The sequence below is a fragment of the Oryzias latipes genome, chromosome 4 (assembly GCF_002234675.1).
Source record: "Oryzias latipes chromosome 4, ASM223467v1".
NCBI classification, from domain to species: Eukaryota; Metazoa; Chordata; class Actinopteri; order Beloniformes; family Adrianichthyidae; genus Oryzias; species Oryzias latipes.
In genome coordinates this window covers 9,619,329-9,637,544 of record NC_019862.2, presented here as the reverse complement: position 1 = coordinate 9,637,544, position 18,216 = coordinate 9,619,329, and the positions used below count along the sequence as shown (strand labels likewise).

Genomic DNA, 18,216 nt, shown 5'->3' with positions numbered 1-18,216 from the left:
TATACAGAGTACCTGATTGTAGTTTATTTATCCTTAAAATTGAACCAAAAATCTATTGCAATTTTAGTCTAAACTCAAGTTTTAGGTCAAGTTTTTCTTTTGTCAAGAGAATGGGGCAAAAGGATTTTGTTTGGACAGCTGTGGGACAAAAATAAGTTAAAACATCTTAAAACCTGGTAAAATATTTGGAATGTCTAAAAGCAAGGTTTTGCAAGTATCAAATAGTTTGCAGTGTAAAAGCGCTAAAGTAACACTTTTTAATGCAAGTTTTTGTTTTTGTTCCAGGCCAACATTAGGGAGCATCACGAGCTTCTCCTGTCAGTCATCACTCGCGTCGGCATCGTGGTGTCCCTCGTCTGCCTCAGCATCTGCATCTTCACCTTCTGCTTCTTTCGGGGCCTGCAGAGCGACCGCAACACCATCCACAAGAACCTGTGCTTAAATCTCTTCATTGCAGAGTTAATATTCCTAATTGGGATCGATATGACGGAACACAGGGTAAGCAGGACGGATTTTAGTTTATAGATTTGATTTTGATGCATTCTTTCCACACTCTGTCAGCTCTCTAAGCAAAACAAAAGTGCCTTTCAGTGAAAAATGGATACGCTTTAAGAGTTGTTTGTTTGTAACCTTCCCTGCTTGTCCCTGACATGACATGTGCGGGACAGCGCCATTATTGCAGATTACTAAGGAGACATGTCTAGCATTTGACAGGCCTTTTTTTTCTCTTTCACTTAAAGTCTCCGTTGCCATGGCGAACATACCGTTTTAAAACCTCTTTTTTTATCCATATTTTTCCTTCAATTTTAGAAAAATACAAAACCTTTTTTTTTCCACAGTCAGCCTGGATTCAAACCTTTCAGAGCAGAGCTCTGTGTTTGCATCGGCTTCCTCTAACCTCACATTACACATGACATTTTAATTTCTGCTGTTCTAATGGAAAAAGTAGATGCGTGCTAAGTCAGAACCCATGTGGAGAATGAATATTCATTGGGGTTTTTATCACTCTCTTTGATATACATTCTGTTGAATGGGAGAAGCAAAAATGGAGAATGTCATCTTTTTACTGGATTATAGAAAAAAATTACTATATATTTTGTGTGCACTATAAAAAAAAGTCTTTGTTCGATATGCTGTCATGTTTCAGTAAATGCTATTTGTATGATTCCTAGCTTCATTTTGCTGAAATCAATGTCTATTTTGTCACAGATCGGATGCGCCATTATAGCAGGGATCCTCCATTTCTTTTTCCTGGCTTCCTTCTCCTGGATGTGTCTTGAAGGAGTCCAGCTGTACCTCATGCTTGTGGAAGTGTTTGAGAGCGAATACTCACGGAAAAAGTACTACTATGTGTCGGGCTACCTCTTCCCTGCCATCGTGGTTGGCGTCTCTGCAGCTATAGACTATAGGAGCTACGGGACCGAGAAAGCGTAAATAAAGCTCTCTTCTCCAAAATGCCTGGCTGACATGCTGAGCGAAACGCTGCGCCGGCTTACCTGCTGTGTCTATGTGTGGCTGACTTTGAGATGCAATCAACTCATCATCTCTTCCTGCACCCTATGCTGGTCCCAGGAGACCCACACCAAAACATTTGAGCGATTTTTGCCAGGGATGGGCAGCTGTTCAATTTTTTATGTCAATGAAAGAGGCTGACAGCCTCAATACTGTGGCTTCACCGGAGGGCGCAGCTACATTAATGCCTGTCTGCTGAAGGACCCTCCTGTGACCTCTTGTTTGTAAATGCTCTCTTAAAGAGAAGTGCACTGTGCAGAAAAAAGCCTTTCACACAGATTAATGGTCAAATCACATTTAAGACTTGTTTATTATGAGAGACTGCTTCAGACCTTTCCTCCGTTTTTGTGAAGATGAATTAATGTTTAGCCAAGATAAAAAACCTTCCAGGTTAGACTCAAAAGTAATCAGCCACACACTAGATATCATCAGTAAGCAGAGGTATTTCTATAATTATGAGCAGAAATATTAGTATAAATGTGACTTTGTTTTAAGCTTTGTTGAAAGCTCACATTTCTCTTCTCTTTGTAGCTGCTGGCTAAGAGTGGACAATCATTTCATATGGAGTTTTATCGGACCCGTCACCTTTATAATCATGGTAAGTTTTGTTTCTGCTTTCAATATTGAGACTGACAGAGTGCATAGAAGTTTGGATGACATTTTTAAAAGAGATGCAGGAAGATAAAAAATAAGTACACACAATAATACTAATACAGTGGCCCTTCGCTAAATTGTGGTCACCTTAACCTTATCAACCAATGTCCTCCGTGCCCAGGAATCTGTTCAGTTTGCCAAATTTACATACATCTTTAAACACAATCAGATCCTTGTTTTCCTTTTTCAAAATGAAACAAGAGAGGAAAGTGCTTAACGGGTGTAGAAAGGGATTTTACAGCCTAAAAATCTGTAATCCTATTATGTAGATTTCACCTATTGCAGGTTAATTTTAGAAGGTAAACACTGTACATAGAAAAGTTAGCAGGATTTATTATTCAGAATGAACACATCCAGTTTCCACGTAAAACAAATTTGAAGACATCATATACTAATATTTGATAAAAAAAATTTGCATTTCACAAATACGAAAAAATTTAAAAAATAGAATTTACTCTTATGTTTTTTCCAGGACAGGGAAAAAAAAAAAGAAAATTCCAAACTGGGCCAGTGTGTGTTTTTGGAAGCGGACTTACAATGTCGAGGTTTATTACTCCTTTCACCTTCCTCTGCATCTTTTTGCCTGATCGTTTTTCTGCTTTTTGTAAATAGCAGATGGGATTGTCAGGGAGAGCAAAAGCAAATGCACCTCTATGTTTAGTCAAGGGCTGTCTAAGGTGAAGGACTATAGCATATCATATTGACATACGTCCTATAAAGGCATGCAATTATTTAGTGGTCATGACATTATTATCTCCTATTCCATCAGCAAGGCTCAGAAGAATGAGACCTTGGGGAGTTCGACTTTGCACGAGAAAAAAGGAAATAGCACATGGCATCTGTCATATGTATCCTGACAGACGATCACACTGTTTGCTCCGGTGAAAATGGATGGATGGGGAGGTTCTTGCTTCCATGCAGAGAGGTTGGGTGGCATTTGTTCAGCCCCGTGTTGGTTATCCAGTCTAATGGCTTGTACAGTATCTACAGACGAAGTGACCTGTGTTGAACACCGAATAACATGCTAAGGAGACGGTGGCAGTCGTGCTAAATTCAACCAAGTGCCTGCACATGGGAGGACTGGTCAGAGCTTTCAGCACAGAGCAGCTCTTTGTGCGACGGTCAAATAAATAAAAGAGGAATCCTCTCACTGAACTGCATTTCACAGTTTCCTCAAAGCAAAACAAGCCTCTCCAAGTAGTTTTTAAAGATGGATAAGGATGCGCACAGAAGACCTGTCAAAGGTCTACATTGGACTGAAATATCTTTGAGCAAAGGCTGAAAGGCGCCTTTGTTGTTTCCTTCCTTTTTTCCCCTCCCTCCACCGCTTTGAATGCAAGAGGTTATAATTGAAGAAAGGCCAGCATTGCATTAAAGCAAAACATACATTTCTTCCTGTCTCAGCAAATGCTCTGTCAGCCACACAGGAATATGTTTCCTTTTCCTAAATTGGGCCCTCATTGTTTTCCAATCGAGTGTTACTCGCATTGTAATTTGCATGAAAAATATGTTTGCTGTGGAAATGATGATCGGGATCCCAGCGGTGATGACCGGAGAGATAGAATCATGACCCTGTGAGGAGCTAATGTATTGTTACAGAGCTAATGTGTGACAGGAATGAGGTTTTGTTGCTCCAGCTCAGGCATAGGCCATTGCTCCTCTGGTTCTGTGCAACAACTGTCTCAAAAAGACAAAGCACTGTAGAAAGGGGCATCTCAGGGGAGCGTGCTGGAGCAAGGTTTGTCTACAACATCCATGACCCTGGTTTCTCGACAAATTGGCTTTGTCCTTGTCAATGAGACAAGGCACACAAGCAAGAAAGTGCAAACAAATATGAGACAAGTGTGAAGTTTTGGCTGTTTGGAAGCTAAAACGCATCTAAATCAAGTAAGAGTGTTTTTTTTTTCAAGGCCATTCGTGTTTTTATTGCTTCAAAGCCTCAAAACAGCAGCACTACAGGCATTTGGATCCATGTTCTAAGGCAGAGTTGCATGTCTCTGGGCACAGGAGGTATTAGCTCCATGAAAGGGGAACACGGAAGTAATGAGTGGTGAGGGGAGACATTAGTATGCTTGAGATAGCTTCAACACAAGGCCTTTTGGATCATGACACATCGCGAGCAGTTCTTGTCATCTGGACAGCTCCATCTGCACCTTTAATATTTTATCCCCCTCAGTTCATTTGGAGTTCAGTGTGTACACACACAGTCCACTTCAGAAAAAGCTTTCTCCTCAGTCCCAGTGAGGCGAGGTGCTTCTGCATGGCTTGCAGTGATGATTCAGAGACAGAGTGAAGTATGGAAGCAAGGCAGCTCTGCTCCAGCAAGAGGGATCCCCCGGGAAGGCCCGCGAAAGCATGTCAGTGGGGGTGGGAACATGTGCCATGCTGTTGGATTACTTTAAAGTACTGTGTCCCTCTCCTCTGTCTCATTGGATCTATGTCAGCACTCCATGTGTGAAAGGGGTCTTCAAAAGTCCTTGCCCCACCCCCCACCCCCCCCTCCCTGCAATCACCAGCACAGTCTGACTCATGCAGACGGCTGAAAGAAATAATAGCTGATAGCTGTGAAATAAAACATGGTTTATATGATACAAAAAAAGGCATCTGTTTTATTTTTTTTACTTTATTTTTTGTTCCCCCAACCTCTCACCTTTTTTTTCTTTCTTTCTTTCTTTCTTCCCCTGCAGTTACCCCCCCCCCCCCTTTCTTTCAGAGCTTGACTTATTGTGTACGGCTCCATGAGTTGATTGCATGTGGAGGGGTGATGTATTGATCACAGGCGGTCTTTTGATAACTCCGTGTACCCAAACACCGAGACATTTCTGCTCAAGAGTGAATGACTGTGTCCAGCTCACAAAGGTCCCTCATATCGCCAATTCATCGCCATTTTTTTTCCCCTTTTTCTGATCTTCTAAAAATAATACAATGGCATCGAAACTCACCACTTCGACCAAAAAGAGACGAGGCTTTTTTTCCTTGCAAATGTGTTTATTCGTATGTTGTGTCTGGTGCTCCACTCTTTTATTTGGTTCTTTGATACGCTCCATTGGAGACACACGTCTCAATTATTTGCTCAGACATTCCTTGGCATTATTTATACATGGCTGGGTGGCAGGACAAACACAGTTTGTTGCATCTGCCACGAGTGCTTGTACATGCTGTGTGGAGGACTACTTTGCCCTAGAATAAATGTTTTTGAAGTAAATTATTCGAAGGGGCCCCTTGCTGGACCATCTCGCCTTTTGTGTCTCTAAATCAAACTATTGATTTTCAAGGTACCAAAGAAATGTTCTCAGAGACGCTGCACATCGTATCCTTGTCTCAGCCTGATATGTGCCGCCCTCTCCCTTAAGATTTAATACTTTAAAACAAGCAAGAAAGCGCGGCCTTTCTCCTTTTCTGTCTCACTCTTTTCATCAGCACACACAGGAGAGTCGAACAAAACATGCCAGGTTCCCTCCAGCTTTTTGCTGCTGGTTCCGCCTTATAATATTTCACTACGTGCACAAAATGATATGCATTTGTTTTGTACAACAAGAGCCTCTCTTGTTTCTTTTTCTGCTACTTTCCTTCCCCCCACTGACGTTGCTCGACTGCTGCTGCTGTGAGCTCTTTTTTTTCTCCACAGTGATGGATTTTAATGCATTTCCATGCTCTTATTGATATAGAATGACACTAAATTTGGCGCCAGTCGGCCTGTCTGATTCTAGCAGGGACGATAGATGTTTATTGGATTAGTCTGCGGACACGCAGAGAGTTGAAGGCTCTCCGCTTTTAATACTTACAGACAAATTAACAGTTTTTTCTTTCTTTCTGTTATATCTCAAGCCTTACATCTTCATGAATTAATGCTGCCATTACTCTGTTTTGACAGCTCAATCTCATCTTCCTGGTGATCACAATGTACAAAATGGTGAAGCACTCTACCACCCTGAAACCAGACTCTAGCCGACTGGAGAATATTAAGTAAGTGAGGCATTACAAACCTTTTATTCTGCCACTTTGATAATGCATAAACATTTATTTTACTCCTCTGGGTTTGGTTTTTGACTTCCCAACCTTTAAGGAAATACATATGTACAAATGTATAGTTTTAACTATTTGCAGATTTTGAGTCACAATGTTGCTTGAAGGCATTTTTGTGTTATTGTTCTTTTCAAAAATAACCTTTGTGACATTGTTATTCTCCAAACTTCAGCTTGAAAACAATGTTATAGTAGGAAAGCGTACAGCTGGACTGCTATCACACCTGTTTACTTCAGGGATGTGGCAGACAGATTTTTAATACATCACTGCTTGTAATTCAGAAAGAAGATAGAAAATAAACAGGAATTATTTATTATGGAAGATAACACCTCTCTCCTGAACTGACCTTACTTCTGAAGTGAAAACTTTTTGCCATTTTTTAAAGACCCACTCCAATGAAAAATGTGTTTTTGACATGCTCTTGTAGCATTTTTCTCATGATAGTGGACATTATATAAAGAAAATTAATATTCATTCATCAATATTCGGCATTTCCGAGTATTTCTGTATACAAGTTGTTGTGAACCAGAAGTAGACAAAAAAATGCAGTTTGTAAAAAGTACCAGAGAAACGCTGGAGGCAGGGAGGCAAAAGTGTCTTGTCCAAGGACACAACAACGGTTGGCTGGGGGAGCGGGGATTGAAACCGCCGACCCGTTGATCATTGGCCGACCTGCTTAATAGCCCTGCCACTGTAATGTTAGGTTGGGATTGCGAGGGGGTTTAAGCTAACAGGAGAGAGTGTAAACAAAGGGTTAATGGGAAATGAGGGCAGGCTTACTCCCTCCAACAGTCCCGCTCACAACTCAATGGCAAGTATCTGATGAAATCCTGCCCCTCTGCAGAAATTATGCCCTAGAAAACCACACAGGTTTTATGATTTCGCCTAAAAACGGCATTATTATAATTAACTCATCATAAGAAAAAGTCTTCTTCTGTTTTTTTCTTCAGTCTTTCTGTAAAAATGCCCAATTTAATTTTCTGCAGGAATTTTTAAATATATTTTTGAGGATAAAGGTCATTGTTTTTTGCACAAACATTAGTTTATATCATTTTTTTTTTAATGTGCAATAATACACTATGGTAAGACAGGAAACATGCAAAAGAATCAATGACTTATTTAGATGCCTTGTTTGTGTTGGAGCACTTTTACAGAAACCACAGCAGACCACATTAAGTGGCTTTGGCATTGGTTTACATTTTCTACTTGGGTGTTATAAATTGTTTAATTTAAGTTTGTTTATACTGACAAACCCCACCGTGTATAAAAAGCAGGTCTTTTTGTGCTCATTTTCTTTGTGTGGTTTTGTGCCTGGGTTCACTCAGCGGAGCGCAACGGTCATTGCATGCTGCATGTGAAGGCAAAGCTAACGCGCACCCTCTCCTCTCTTTTCTCCTCTCATCCTCGTCCTCCGTCTCTCTCTGTTCTGCAATCCACACCAGTAATTATCGCGTTTGTGATGGCTACTATAACACAGATTTGCCTGGGTAAGCTTTTATCATGCACCTCAAATAAATTTACCCACACAACAGCACCAAAAAAATGCTAGATCAACCACAGATGAGGTTCTTTTACTAAATGTTTTGCTTCATGTTTATGAATCATTAACAGCGAAACACATCATTTCCCTTGAATCAATTCAGTCTTAAGTGCCAACTAACACACGCTGTCCTTCCCTCTGATCTAATTGTGTTTCTTTTTCCTGCTTGTCATGCTTTCTAGTTATGAAGATAATAAACGGTTTATCAAGTAAGAACATTTCGCCTAGAGTTTCTCTTCAGCTGACTCTCCCCACTCTCCTTTTTTTCTTTTGAAATCTTTCTGTCCTTTTCTTTCTTTTGCTCGTTCATCCTCTCACAAAATGCTGCTTCAAAGCTTTTCGTGCTCTGTCCTTGTGGCTGGTCACTTTCACTATTGTAATTAGTGCTGTGTTGTGGTTCTAGTTGTGTTTTTGTGCACTTGTGCACTGAGATTTGACCGCTGTTGGTTTGTTATGGTTCCATGGGACTTTTAGACAGTATTTCCTTCACATTTTTACATCTGCAATTTTTTTGTTTTTGTTTTGACACAAAGGCACACAATGGGGGTCAATGTGAACTCCTTTTAAAGTTGGATTCTTTTATTATTCTGTGCTAATTTTTCTGCGCACTACACTTTAACATAGGAATGTGTACATTACTGCAAAGAAAATTAAAACAATTTAAGTTTTGTTTTCTTCCTATCCGTCCAAAGGCAAACACTTTGTTGGCCTAAACTGTGCAAGAAATGAGGGGGATTTTTTAACTGATTGTTAGTGTGATAACATATTTTAGTTCTCACTTTTGTTCACCTAGAACTAAAATTGGAGTCGTATTTGAGTTTAATGTTAAAGATTGTCTACTGAAGCTTTTGTTTTTCTTTGTATTTTCTTTCTTGCAGGTCCTGGGTCATGGGGGCTTTTGCCCTGCTGTGCCTGCTGGGTCTCACGTGGTCCTTTGGTCTCTTCTTCATCAGTGAGGCCTCCATAGTCATGGCATACCTCTTCACCATATTCAACACCTTCCAAGGGATGTTTATCTTTATTTTCCACTGCCTTCTCCAGAAAAAAGTAAGCATGTTTTAGTCTTCATTGGTCAAACTTGGCCTTCCCAGAGTTCCCTTGATGATTACACTAAAGGAATTCAATAATCTGGCTTTCTGATTTTCTCCACACGTCACTATATGGATGATCAAAGACTACTGCTTTTGAATGAAACAGCCTGTGTCTGTGTCCTTGCAGGTTCGCAAAGAGTACAGTAAGAGCTTCCGCCACACGTACTGCTGTGGCGGGCTGACTGCCACAGAGAGCTCGCATGGCTCCGCTAAGACTTCAGCCACGCGGACCAGTGCACGCTACTCTTCTGGTACACAGGTAGTACAGCAGCTGCAGACCTACATTCGCTCAAACAATACAGATATGTTGAAAGAAGATCATTTCAACCTCTATGACCCTCTACATTTTGATGATTTGGATAGTAAAAAATAAACTCCATTGATGAAAAATGTTCAGACCCGCTCAAGTTTACACCTTTCAACAGATTTCCCAAATTAAAAGTAATTTTTCTCAGTTTGTCACACAGGATTTATCTATAACTTGACTATTAAAAGTGTGCTACTTTAAAGTTTTGGATAAATGGCAATGCTTAGTAAAATCCTAAATGTGGCAAAATGTCTACTGGTTTCTAAGGAAAGTTGATTTGTCTTGATTTGCCTCATAAAGGCAGGAAAAACGATTTAAGTGCTGTAACGACTCAAAAACTCTCACAAAGACCCCAGGAATGAATGTAGAGGGGCAAAAAAGCAACTATTTACACAAAAAAGCCACATTTTTTTAGGCCCAAAGCTTGTGTAAACAGAGAAAACATCAGCTCTGTTGCTGCCAGCTGGGGTCAGGGTGTTCCAACAGAAGATGCTCAGTATTTAAATGCTGCCCTGGAGATTCTCGCCCAATCAGGTGCTCCGGACAATTAGGCACAGATCTGGAAAAAAATGGCATAGAAAAAGAAACACAGCCCAAAACAACAGAAAATAAAAAATATAACAGAAAATACCATCCAAAAGTACAAAAAAATCTAAATGCAGCCTCATTTGTACCGATAATTAAAAATAAGCATTTGTTTTATTTGGATATAAAGTTAAAAATTGATTATTTATTAATTTAATAATATTAATTAAAAATATATCATTCAATGTCATTAAAATGTGGCATTTAATGCAAATTATATCACTTTAAAAATTTGACTTAAAATTTGACAAATATGCCTAATAAGACTGTTTGCAGTATATAAACAGCCAAAGGTGGAGAGGTAACATTGGATTTTAGGGAACTTTGTCCAGATTCAAGGAAGGCTTTAAAGAATAATGATAGCTGTTTTTTTCAGCAATTAAAGAAACCAAAAACACAACATCATTCTTAAACAAAAAGTCAGAGTTCCAGGATCTGGCCATTCAGCCAAATTGAGTTATGTTGGACAAAAGACCTCGGTCAAAAAAGTGACCAGACCAGTGGCCATGATAAATGAGGTCCACGGCTGCGTTTTTTCAGATGGACGAACATAACAGAGGTGCAAAAATCAGTGCAGCAATTTCACGCAGAAACAAGGAGAGGAAAGGAGGAAACCCGACAGTAAACATTAACTGGTTAAAGCGGTTCAAACCCGGTAACAGTGAGATCATGTCAAGGGAATGATTTCAGTTGACAGTGGCTAAGAGATGACTTATGATGATCGAAAAAAAAGCAGATGTTGGAAAATGCTGAGTAAATGAAAAATTAGGATTGTCCACAGCAGAACTTAATAAATTCAAATGACTCAACCGGAACAATAAATGATCTCTGCAGAGCTGCAGCTGGCAGATTAGATGCTTCTCATCTAATTTTGGCTTCCCTGTTTGCTGCGAAGAATGAGTGACAGTTTCAAAGAACAGGTGAGCCAAGCTTGAGGAAGAATCTCTGGAGAGGATTCGAGGCTTCAATTGTTGCCAAAAGGCCTTTGACAGAAAATTGAATGAAAAGTCCAACAGTATATTTATTTGCAATACCTGTTTTTTGCTTTAGTGGAAAAAACATTTCAGTTCATTTGAGGTGATTCTGTTATAAAGAGTGAAAAACTTAGGAGCGTCTGATTTTTTTTAATGATATAAGATATTTTTTTAAATATGTACTGTACATTACTGTACAAAAAAAGCTGCATTAGGCATCACAAACCCAACAAGATAGTTCCATATTTAACAACCAGCTCCTGCTGCATGAATCCCTTTTTTCTGTTCTACCCTTTTTAGCACTCCCTCTTATCCTTTTTTTTTCACTAACACCATGTGCACAGGACACAGTATTGGACTATTTTAAGAGCATTGCAGGAGATTACTGCAGAAAAAGCCTCAGTTGCAAAAATGTACATTTGCATTAATCTTTTCTTATTATAGGCTAATATTTCTAATTGAATGTGCAGTGATTTTAGAAATACATCCCTTTAAGCTTTAGCTTTGTCCAAAAAGGTGGAGGTAAAGGCCAGTGATATATATATATATATATATATATATATATATATATATATATATACTGTATATATATATATATATATATATATATATACTGTATATATAATCAGGGAATGTTAAAATTAGGATTGCCCCATCCTTGCTAAACATTTATAGTTAGGTGAGGCAGATTTTTAGATGAATTCAGTGAAAGTTGATCTGTAAGGTGCACGGGCTTGTTCAAAGTCCTAACGGCTGTCCCTTGTTGACCTGACAGAGTCGTATCAGGAGAATGTGGAATGACACCGTAAGAAAGCAGTCTGAGTCCTCCTTTATCTCAGGTGACATCAACAGCACCTCCACCCTTAACCAAGGTCAGTTCACACCTCATTATCCTGCACACCTGTACACACATGTCACCATCTAGCTAGAAATGCCACCTTCAAGCTTGAATGATCTCACCACCATACATGGTCCGATCACTAGTAATAAATGCCTTCATCTCAGAAGGGCAGAAGACAGTGGTTGATAAAAAAAATAAACAGAGATGACTGAGGCCTTTAGTGTGTTCTGTCTGCTCTGAGTTGCAGAAGTCCTTACTCAGACATGGTGCAGTCAGTCTGGCTGCTAACATCAGTTTAAAATTGGAACCAAGTTGTTCCCTGTCTGGTGTCCTCCCCGCTTTTTTTGAAAGTGCTAGCAACCTAAAGTCCAAACCAAGACTCGGGGGGACACCCAAACAAAACTAAAACAAGGAAAGTAATTTCCTATCATCCAGCAAAAGACCATTTATTAGTTGGCATATTTGTTGACCTCTTCAGGAGGATTTCTGCAGGATAGATGGGGGGGGGAGTCATTTATTATTTAGTTTGAGCACAAATATGATGATGAGAAGATGATGTTCAACTCTGGCTGACCCGGAGTGCTTAGTGAGATGTTAGGCTCTCAGTTGCTTCTGAAATGGCTTTCCAAGCATGAGAGGGGAAAGTGGGTTTCCACCAAGGTAGCTTAACCTCGCCTCCTCTGACTTTTGTCTCCACGGCGATGTGTCTCCTCTTACTGACAGAACCTTACATCAAGGCCTTTTGAAGTACATTTTTCCTTTTTGAACATCAGCTACGACCTAGGTTTTTATCCTGAAACACCTTCTCTTAGGGATGTTAATGCAAAGGTTGGATATTGATCACTCCAGGGTGCAGTAGTTACCCTGGAGAGTTAGTGCACTGAAGGAAGGCTCTATCTCCTTGAAGCACTTCCATGTCATTAAAAACATCCCTGGAGACTTCTCAATATGACAGATGGCATTTAACACAGGTGATAAATGGCAGTGGAAATACTTTAGATCCTTAAAACACACTGTGAGAGAAAAAAGAGAAAAATGATACAGATCAGGCTTTGTGCAAAAAAATCTCTCCTGCTTCTCTGTAGTTGCTTTTTTATTGTTTTTTTTATATACTTAAAACCTTAAAAGTTTCTAAATACTTTTATTTAATTTCTTAATACAATTTTTAGTCAACTGCCAAAATTAACTGATTATCCTCTGTCTTACCACTCCAGGAATGACGGGGAATTACCTACTAACAAATCCTCTTCTGCGACCACAAGGCACTAACAACCCTTATAACACCTTACTGGCTGAGACAGTCGTGTGTAACACCCCCACAGCTCCAGTGTTTAACTCTCCAGGTGTGCTTGTTTATTTCTTTCACCTGTTGTATGTCTTTTCTTCACTTTTTGTTTCTCCCTGTCCCTTCTTCATTCAAGTTTTCAGCAGGCCAAATGAAATGCACGAAGATCTGCACCGTCACCTTTCCATTTGAATTACCCTCCCCCTGCTGCAGCACTTAGCGTGTGCTCCTTAAAGACCGTGTGCACTGCAAAATGTGTGTGTTCTCACACACATTTTTCAGGAGAGATTATGTGGTTCACCTCAAAACAGACTCTGTATTCACATATTTGTCTTGATGGACCATTATTTTAACGATGGCAAAGAGATAGAAAGTGTCCTAATGTAAAGAGTGGTGGAGACTCAACGCTGTAGTATAAACTCTACAATCATGAAGATGTATTTCTTTTAGACTTATTAAAAAATATAAAAAATATTTTGGCTTTTATTGGAAGCATTTTTCTTTAACGTGTGAAAGACCCACTCAGATCATCTTAGGTCTAATTTAAAAATAAATTTAAAAAAAGTAGTTTATTAGAAGTTCGCCTCTGAGTTGTGGGCGGGGCCGTTGGCAGAGCAGGAGGCTCCACATACGCCCAGCTTATTTTCTTTGTCATAAATCAGATTTTTTTTTAACATATTTCATCGTCCGCTCCGTGTTCACAACGATTTGAATAAAGTTCAACTCAGAAATGCGATTTTAAGCCTAAGCTTCATAATTTATACCCTCAATCATCACAAAAAATGTCCAGAAAATGTTAAAAGCCCCAAAAGCACAATTATTATCAGAGTGGGTCTTTAAAAAAAACATTTCTAAGTTGATTTAAATTGTTCAAATGCAGATAAATAATTTTCTATTATATTTTATCTTTTATATAACAGTATTGTGTTCACAAATGACATTTAAGCATTTGTTGAGGTCACACTGTGGTTGCATTTGTCTGTTGTTTGAAACTGAATTAGCATCTTTTCTGTGTTTTGTGCTTTTCCCTTGTGCTTTCCTCTAGTGACCTACAGAGAGACAAGTATGGGAGTAAAACTTAACTTTGCCTATCAAATGTAAATTTTTTTCAGCATGCTTATTTAAAAAACCCAATCCCTGGCACTGTCACCTGGTTTACTTTAGGCCATTAACACACACTCAGTGAGCAAGTGGTTCACAAATTGATTCACGAGAATGAAACTTTAATCCGAAGCAAAACAATATATTTGATTGGTGAATTGATTATAACAAAAGACCTCTGCTCTGCTTTTTGTTGTTGTTGTTTTTTTTCTAATTTGTTTATTGGCTCTGAATCTGTTAGAAAGCAGCATTCATCTTTTTTTTGTGCTTGTCTCGTAACATCTGTCCGCATTAGGCACTCAGCAGTCTCTGTGTCCAGTGGTATTTCTGTCACATCCTCCCAGACAACATTTGTCTGAACGCTCAATTGCTCTTGGGAAGCATTAACAAATGGAAGTCGTGGCAGCAGCTGCTCAATTTTTCTCACTTATTTTCCCCTAAACTTTTCTTCTTTTCTTATAGGTTCTGTAAAATGGCTCATTTATTGTGCTTTTATTTCTTCTCTTAGCTTTAGAAAAAAAAAAAAAAGGAAAGTATATCTTGCTGTTTCCTTCCATGACCTCCATGCTTTGAGAAATTCCTAACATGACTGCACCTGACCTCTGCAGCGGCTGTGTTTTCTTGAGCTGTTCTGCTAGTGACCGGAGTCTCACTGGGAACTGTTACTGTGATGGATGCCAAGTGCCGGGCTGTGGGCAAGCTCTGACCTTTGCTAGCTTTGGGTACACAAGCTGCCAACTAATGGACAGCAAGTGTACTGACACAAAGTCAACTCCAAAAAGAAAAAGCAAAAAAAGAGAGGAGAGAACCCACAAAAATAACTGTTGACATTTCATTCATGAAAGTAAAAGCGGTTTAATGCTTGTTTGTTTCATTTGCTGAACCCTTGCTCTTAAACGTTGCAGTGACGACTTTTTCTTTACATTTTTCTTTGTTTTGGAGTGATTTTTCATGTTACAATAAATCATTTTACTTTCTTTTGTACATCAGCTGCTCTTAGACCAGATAGCCTGAGCAGACAAACATGATGTGAGTTGTCTAAAGTGACTCTTTTCATCTGCTGTGTATGATGATGATGATGATGATGAAGTGCTGCTTGTGGGCTCCCCTTGTAGTAAAAACAAAGATGGCTGACCCGTGCTAATAGAAATCTACTTTCCCTTCTCTGTCTACTTTTTTTTTTATTTCCTCATCTTCCTACACTTCAGCACATCCAACTTAATAGTAGCTAGAAACCTGTAAGTGTTGTGGCTGTGTAATTGTGGACATCTCCCGTTGCCCGGTGTGTTGTGATTACTGTTTTGATTTGTTTCTTAATGTTGTTTGGGATCCTTTTAGGTGCTTTGTCACTTTCGTGGCAGACCTAATTGCATAATGTCTTGCTTTTTTCACAACAGTTTATGAGCAAGAAGGTTAAAATTTGAGAAAGTAAAATGATTTCCTTTGGCTAATAATGCATGCATATGCCAGTGTATGTTGACGATTATGCCCAACTAACAGATTTGTGGCATGGCTTTATTCACTTTTTAGTTTTCCATATGAAACTGCATCCTAAACAGCATTAAAATCGTGTTTTCTTTATTTTTTTTAAGTTTGTTGACTAAAATCACCTCACATTTTCCTTTTCTCTCCAGGACACTCAATGAACAACGCAGTGAGGGATACAAGTGCAATGGATACACTACCGCTAAATGGTAACTTTAACAATAGCTACTCACTTCGTAATGGGGACTTTGATGAGAGTGTGCAGGTGGTGGACTGCGGCCTCAGTCTGGATGATGCTGCCTTTGAGAAAATGATCATATCTGAGCTTGTGCACAACAACCTGCGTGCCTGTAACAAAAGTCAGCAACAGCCCTCCAGTTTACGTCACCCCCTCCGCCACCAGCAGCCTCCGCAGTACCACCATCACCACCACACGGAGCGGGCTCCACCCAAGGTGACGGTGGTAGGTGGCCGCGGCAGTGAAGGCCCCTCCATTGTGGCTGACGCTTCGTCTTTGGTGCACGTGAGTGACGCAGTGGGCCTGGAGCTGCACAACCAGCAGGACCTGGAGGCGCCTCTCATCCCCCAGCGGACTCACTCGCTTCTGTACGCACCCCAGAAGAAAGTGAAGACCGACGGGGAAGTGGACACCTTCGTCAGCCAGCTGACGCCCACCAACCCTGATGATAATCTGGAGTCCCCAAACAGAGACTCCTTGTATACTAGTATGCCTAATCTGAGAGACTCTCCGTGTCCAGAGAGCAGCCCCGATGTTGTGGAGGATTTGTCCCCCACAAAGGAGAGCGAGAGTGAGGACGTTTATTATAAGAGCATGCCGAACTTAGGGGCTGGCCACCAACTCCAAGCCTATTATCAAATAGGACAGGAGAACCATGATGGCTACATTATCCCCGTCACAAAAGAAGACTGCATCACAGAAGGTGACGTACGGGAAGGACAGATGCAATTAGTGACCAGCCTTTAAACGTATTGTAATCATCCCCAAACCACCCCACCCTTCACACAGACCTGGATCCTGGAGGAGAAACTTGTGAAGGGAAAAGGGGAGGTGTTTGTTTTTATTTTAAGGAGAACTTAGAAGCCCCGTCACGCACGCTCTCCATTGGCAAACTCCCTCCCCACCCTTCCATCCGCAACCTTCTTTCTCCACTAAATCACTCCAGTCTTTCTCTCTTCCCAACAATCCCATAGACTCGGAGCACAGCAATGACGGTGCAAAGTTTTAAAGAGACTGTACATAAAATGCAGAGTCAGATTTCAATTTTAAGAGACAAGCCAACAATGTATTTAAATGTGCTGCTGCTGTTGAAGAATTGAGAAAACTTTTAAGATAAGAAAATGGAAAAAAATAACAAAAAATATCTAAAAAATAAAAAAGAATAAAAAAAAGAGGAGAAGTAAAAGAGCAACATTTCTAGCTACATCCTATCAGCAGTTTTCCTGTCAAAAGGTTGTACATACATTCCCCAACATGTTTTTTTTTACTGTAGATGAACCTCCATCCCTGGACCAGAGCACGGACATGTTTGTGAAATGCTCCGGATCAAACAGTTGGAAAATGAGTATGAGTTTGTGGCCACTCCCCATTACGATGAAGTTTGGATTGTAAAACCACTAGCAATCAAGCCCCTGGCCTTATATTTTCTCAGCTGTAACTTGAACTGTTGTCAAGGAAAACTGCTCAAATATATATTTTGTTGTATTGCTAGTGTAAAATAAAAATCCATGGCAAACCATAAATATAAAGAAACCTTTTAATTGCAAAATTTTAACATTTCAGAGCCTATTGTGTAGAAGTTGCACATATGCTATACAGTGTGTTTATGATTCCAACACTTCATTCATGGTTGTACGTTTGAACATAAAGGCTTTTAAAAGAGAGGAGTCAGCCAACAACAAGGAATCATCTTCACATTTTCCACTTGTGAACAGTGTTTTTTGCTTCATGAGTTTGGTTGATATTGCTCATTGTAATGTTTGTATTACTTTGCCAAAGTGGCATTACTTTAGTAGAGTGGGATTAAAACAAAACCCAATTAAGATCATTTTATGCATTGCACAGTTTTTTTGTGTAATCCTAATCCAAACAGATATTTTTAAAAGTCATACGTAGTGTTGGGCGAGAGTTTTGAGGATAAAGTTTTTATCATAACTGTTGTTCTTCCGCTCGGGTTTGGATATTTTATTTATTAAAAATCTTTCCCAGAAATCAATGGGAAATGTGTGAATATTTTCCAGCACTGGTAAACATGCTGTACTGTAGCTCATGTTTTCTATGTAAACATAAGGGGCTCATCACTTAAGACTGATGTAAAGTTCAACACTTGTTTAACAAATACAATAAATGTGAGATTTTTTGTCAAATGCCAGTTGCTTTTTAATGGTTTGTGTTTTTGCTACAATTTTAGAAAATGAGGTTTGATTATTTTGCTATGGACAAAAAAATGACACTTTCGACTCAGGTTACAAGTACGCCCCGAGCACCTTGAAAGGTCAGTTGATTATGTTCCTGGAGGATTTATTTGCTTTATTTTTTGTTTTCTTCAATCGCTGCAGAGTAGAGTGAGCTCATGCCACCGTGTGTTAGAGAAGCCAAATCATGTCCATGTGATTCAAAGATGACAAACTCAGGTAGGAGAGTTGCATTGTAAATGTTCCTCTGTGTGGTTGTTACACTAATAAAGGCTCAAAAATGACACTGGTTGAAAGAATTGTCCACTTAGTACATTATTGAGTGAGCACTAGATTGGGAACAATTAAAGGGCCTGACACAGTGGAAATCCTGCAGTGAGAT

At 39.6% G+C, this 18,216-nt stretch overlaps 1 protein-coding gene across 27 annotated transcripts in view; it reads left to right on the top strand.

Annotated features, from left to right (window-relative positions):
• adgrl2 (adhesion G protein-coupled receptor L2) overlaps positions 1-18,130 on the top strand; it is a 106,638-nt gene extending 88,508 nt beyond the window's left edge. For 4 of the 27 annotated variants that reach the window (XM_023954155.1, XM_023954151.1, XM_023954158.1 and 1 more), the window contains 12 exons: positions 286-498; positions 1,210-1,430; positions 2,044-2,110; positions 6,041-6,132; positions 7,635-7,679; positions 7,915-7,941; positions 8,611-8,779; positions 8,951-9,082; positions 11,465-11,561; positions 12,745-12,873; positions 13,861-13,878; positions 15,551-18,130. In XM_023954155.1, the coding sequence (XP_023809923.1) occupies positions 286-498; positions 1,210-1,430; positions 2,044-2,110; positions 6,041-6,132; positions 7,635-7,679; positions 7,915-7,941; positions 8,611-8,779; positions 8,951-9,082; positions 11,465-11,561; positions 12,745-12,873; positions 13,861-13,878; positions 15,551-16,386 (2,046 nt within the window). In that variant the 3' untranslated portion in view covers positions 16,387-18,130. Of the gene's footprint in view, positions 1-285; positions 499-1,209; positions 1,431-2,043; positions 2,111-6,040; positions 6,133-7,634; positions 7,680-7,914; positions 7,942-8,610; positions 8,780-8,950; positions 9,083-11,464; positions 11,562-12,744; positions 12,874-13,860; positions 13,913-14,906; positions 14,946-15,550 lie in introns of all 27 variants that reach the window. The other 23 variants (XM_023954157.1, XM_023954176.1, XM_023954177.1 and 20 more) reach the window with 14 other exon arrangements.
• Positions 18,131-18,216: the final 86 nt, after the last annotated feature.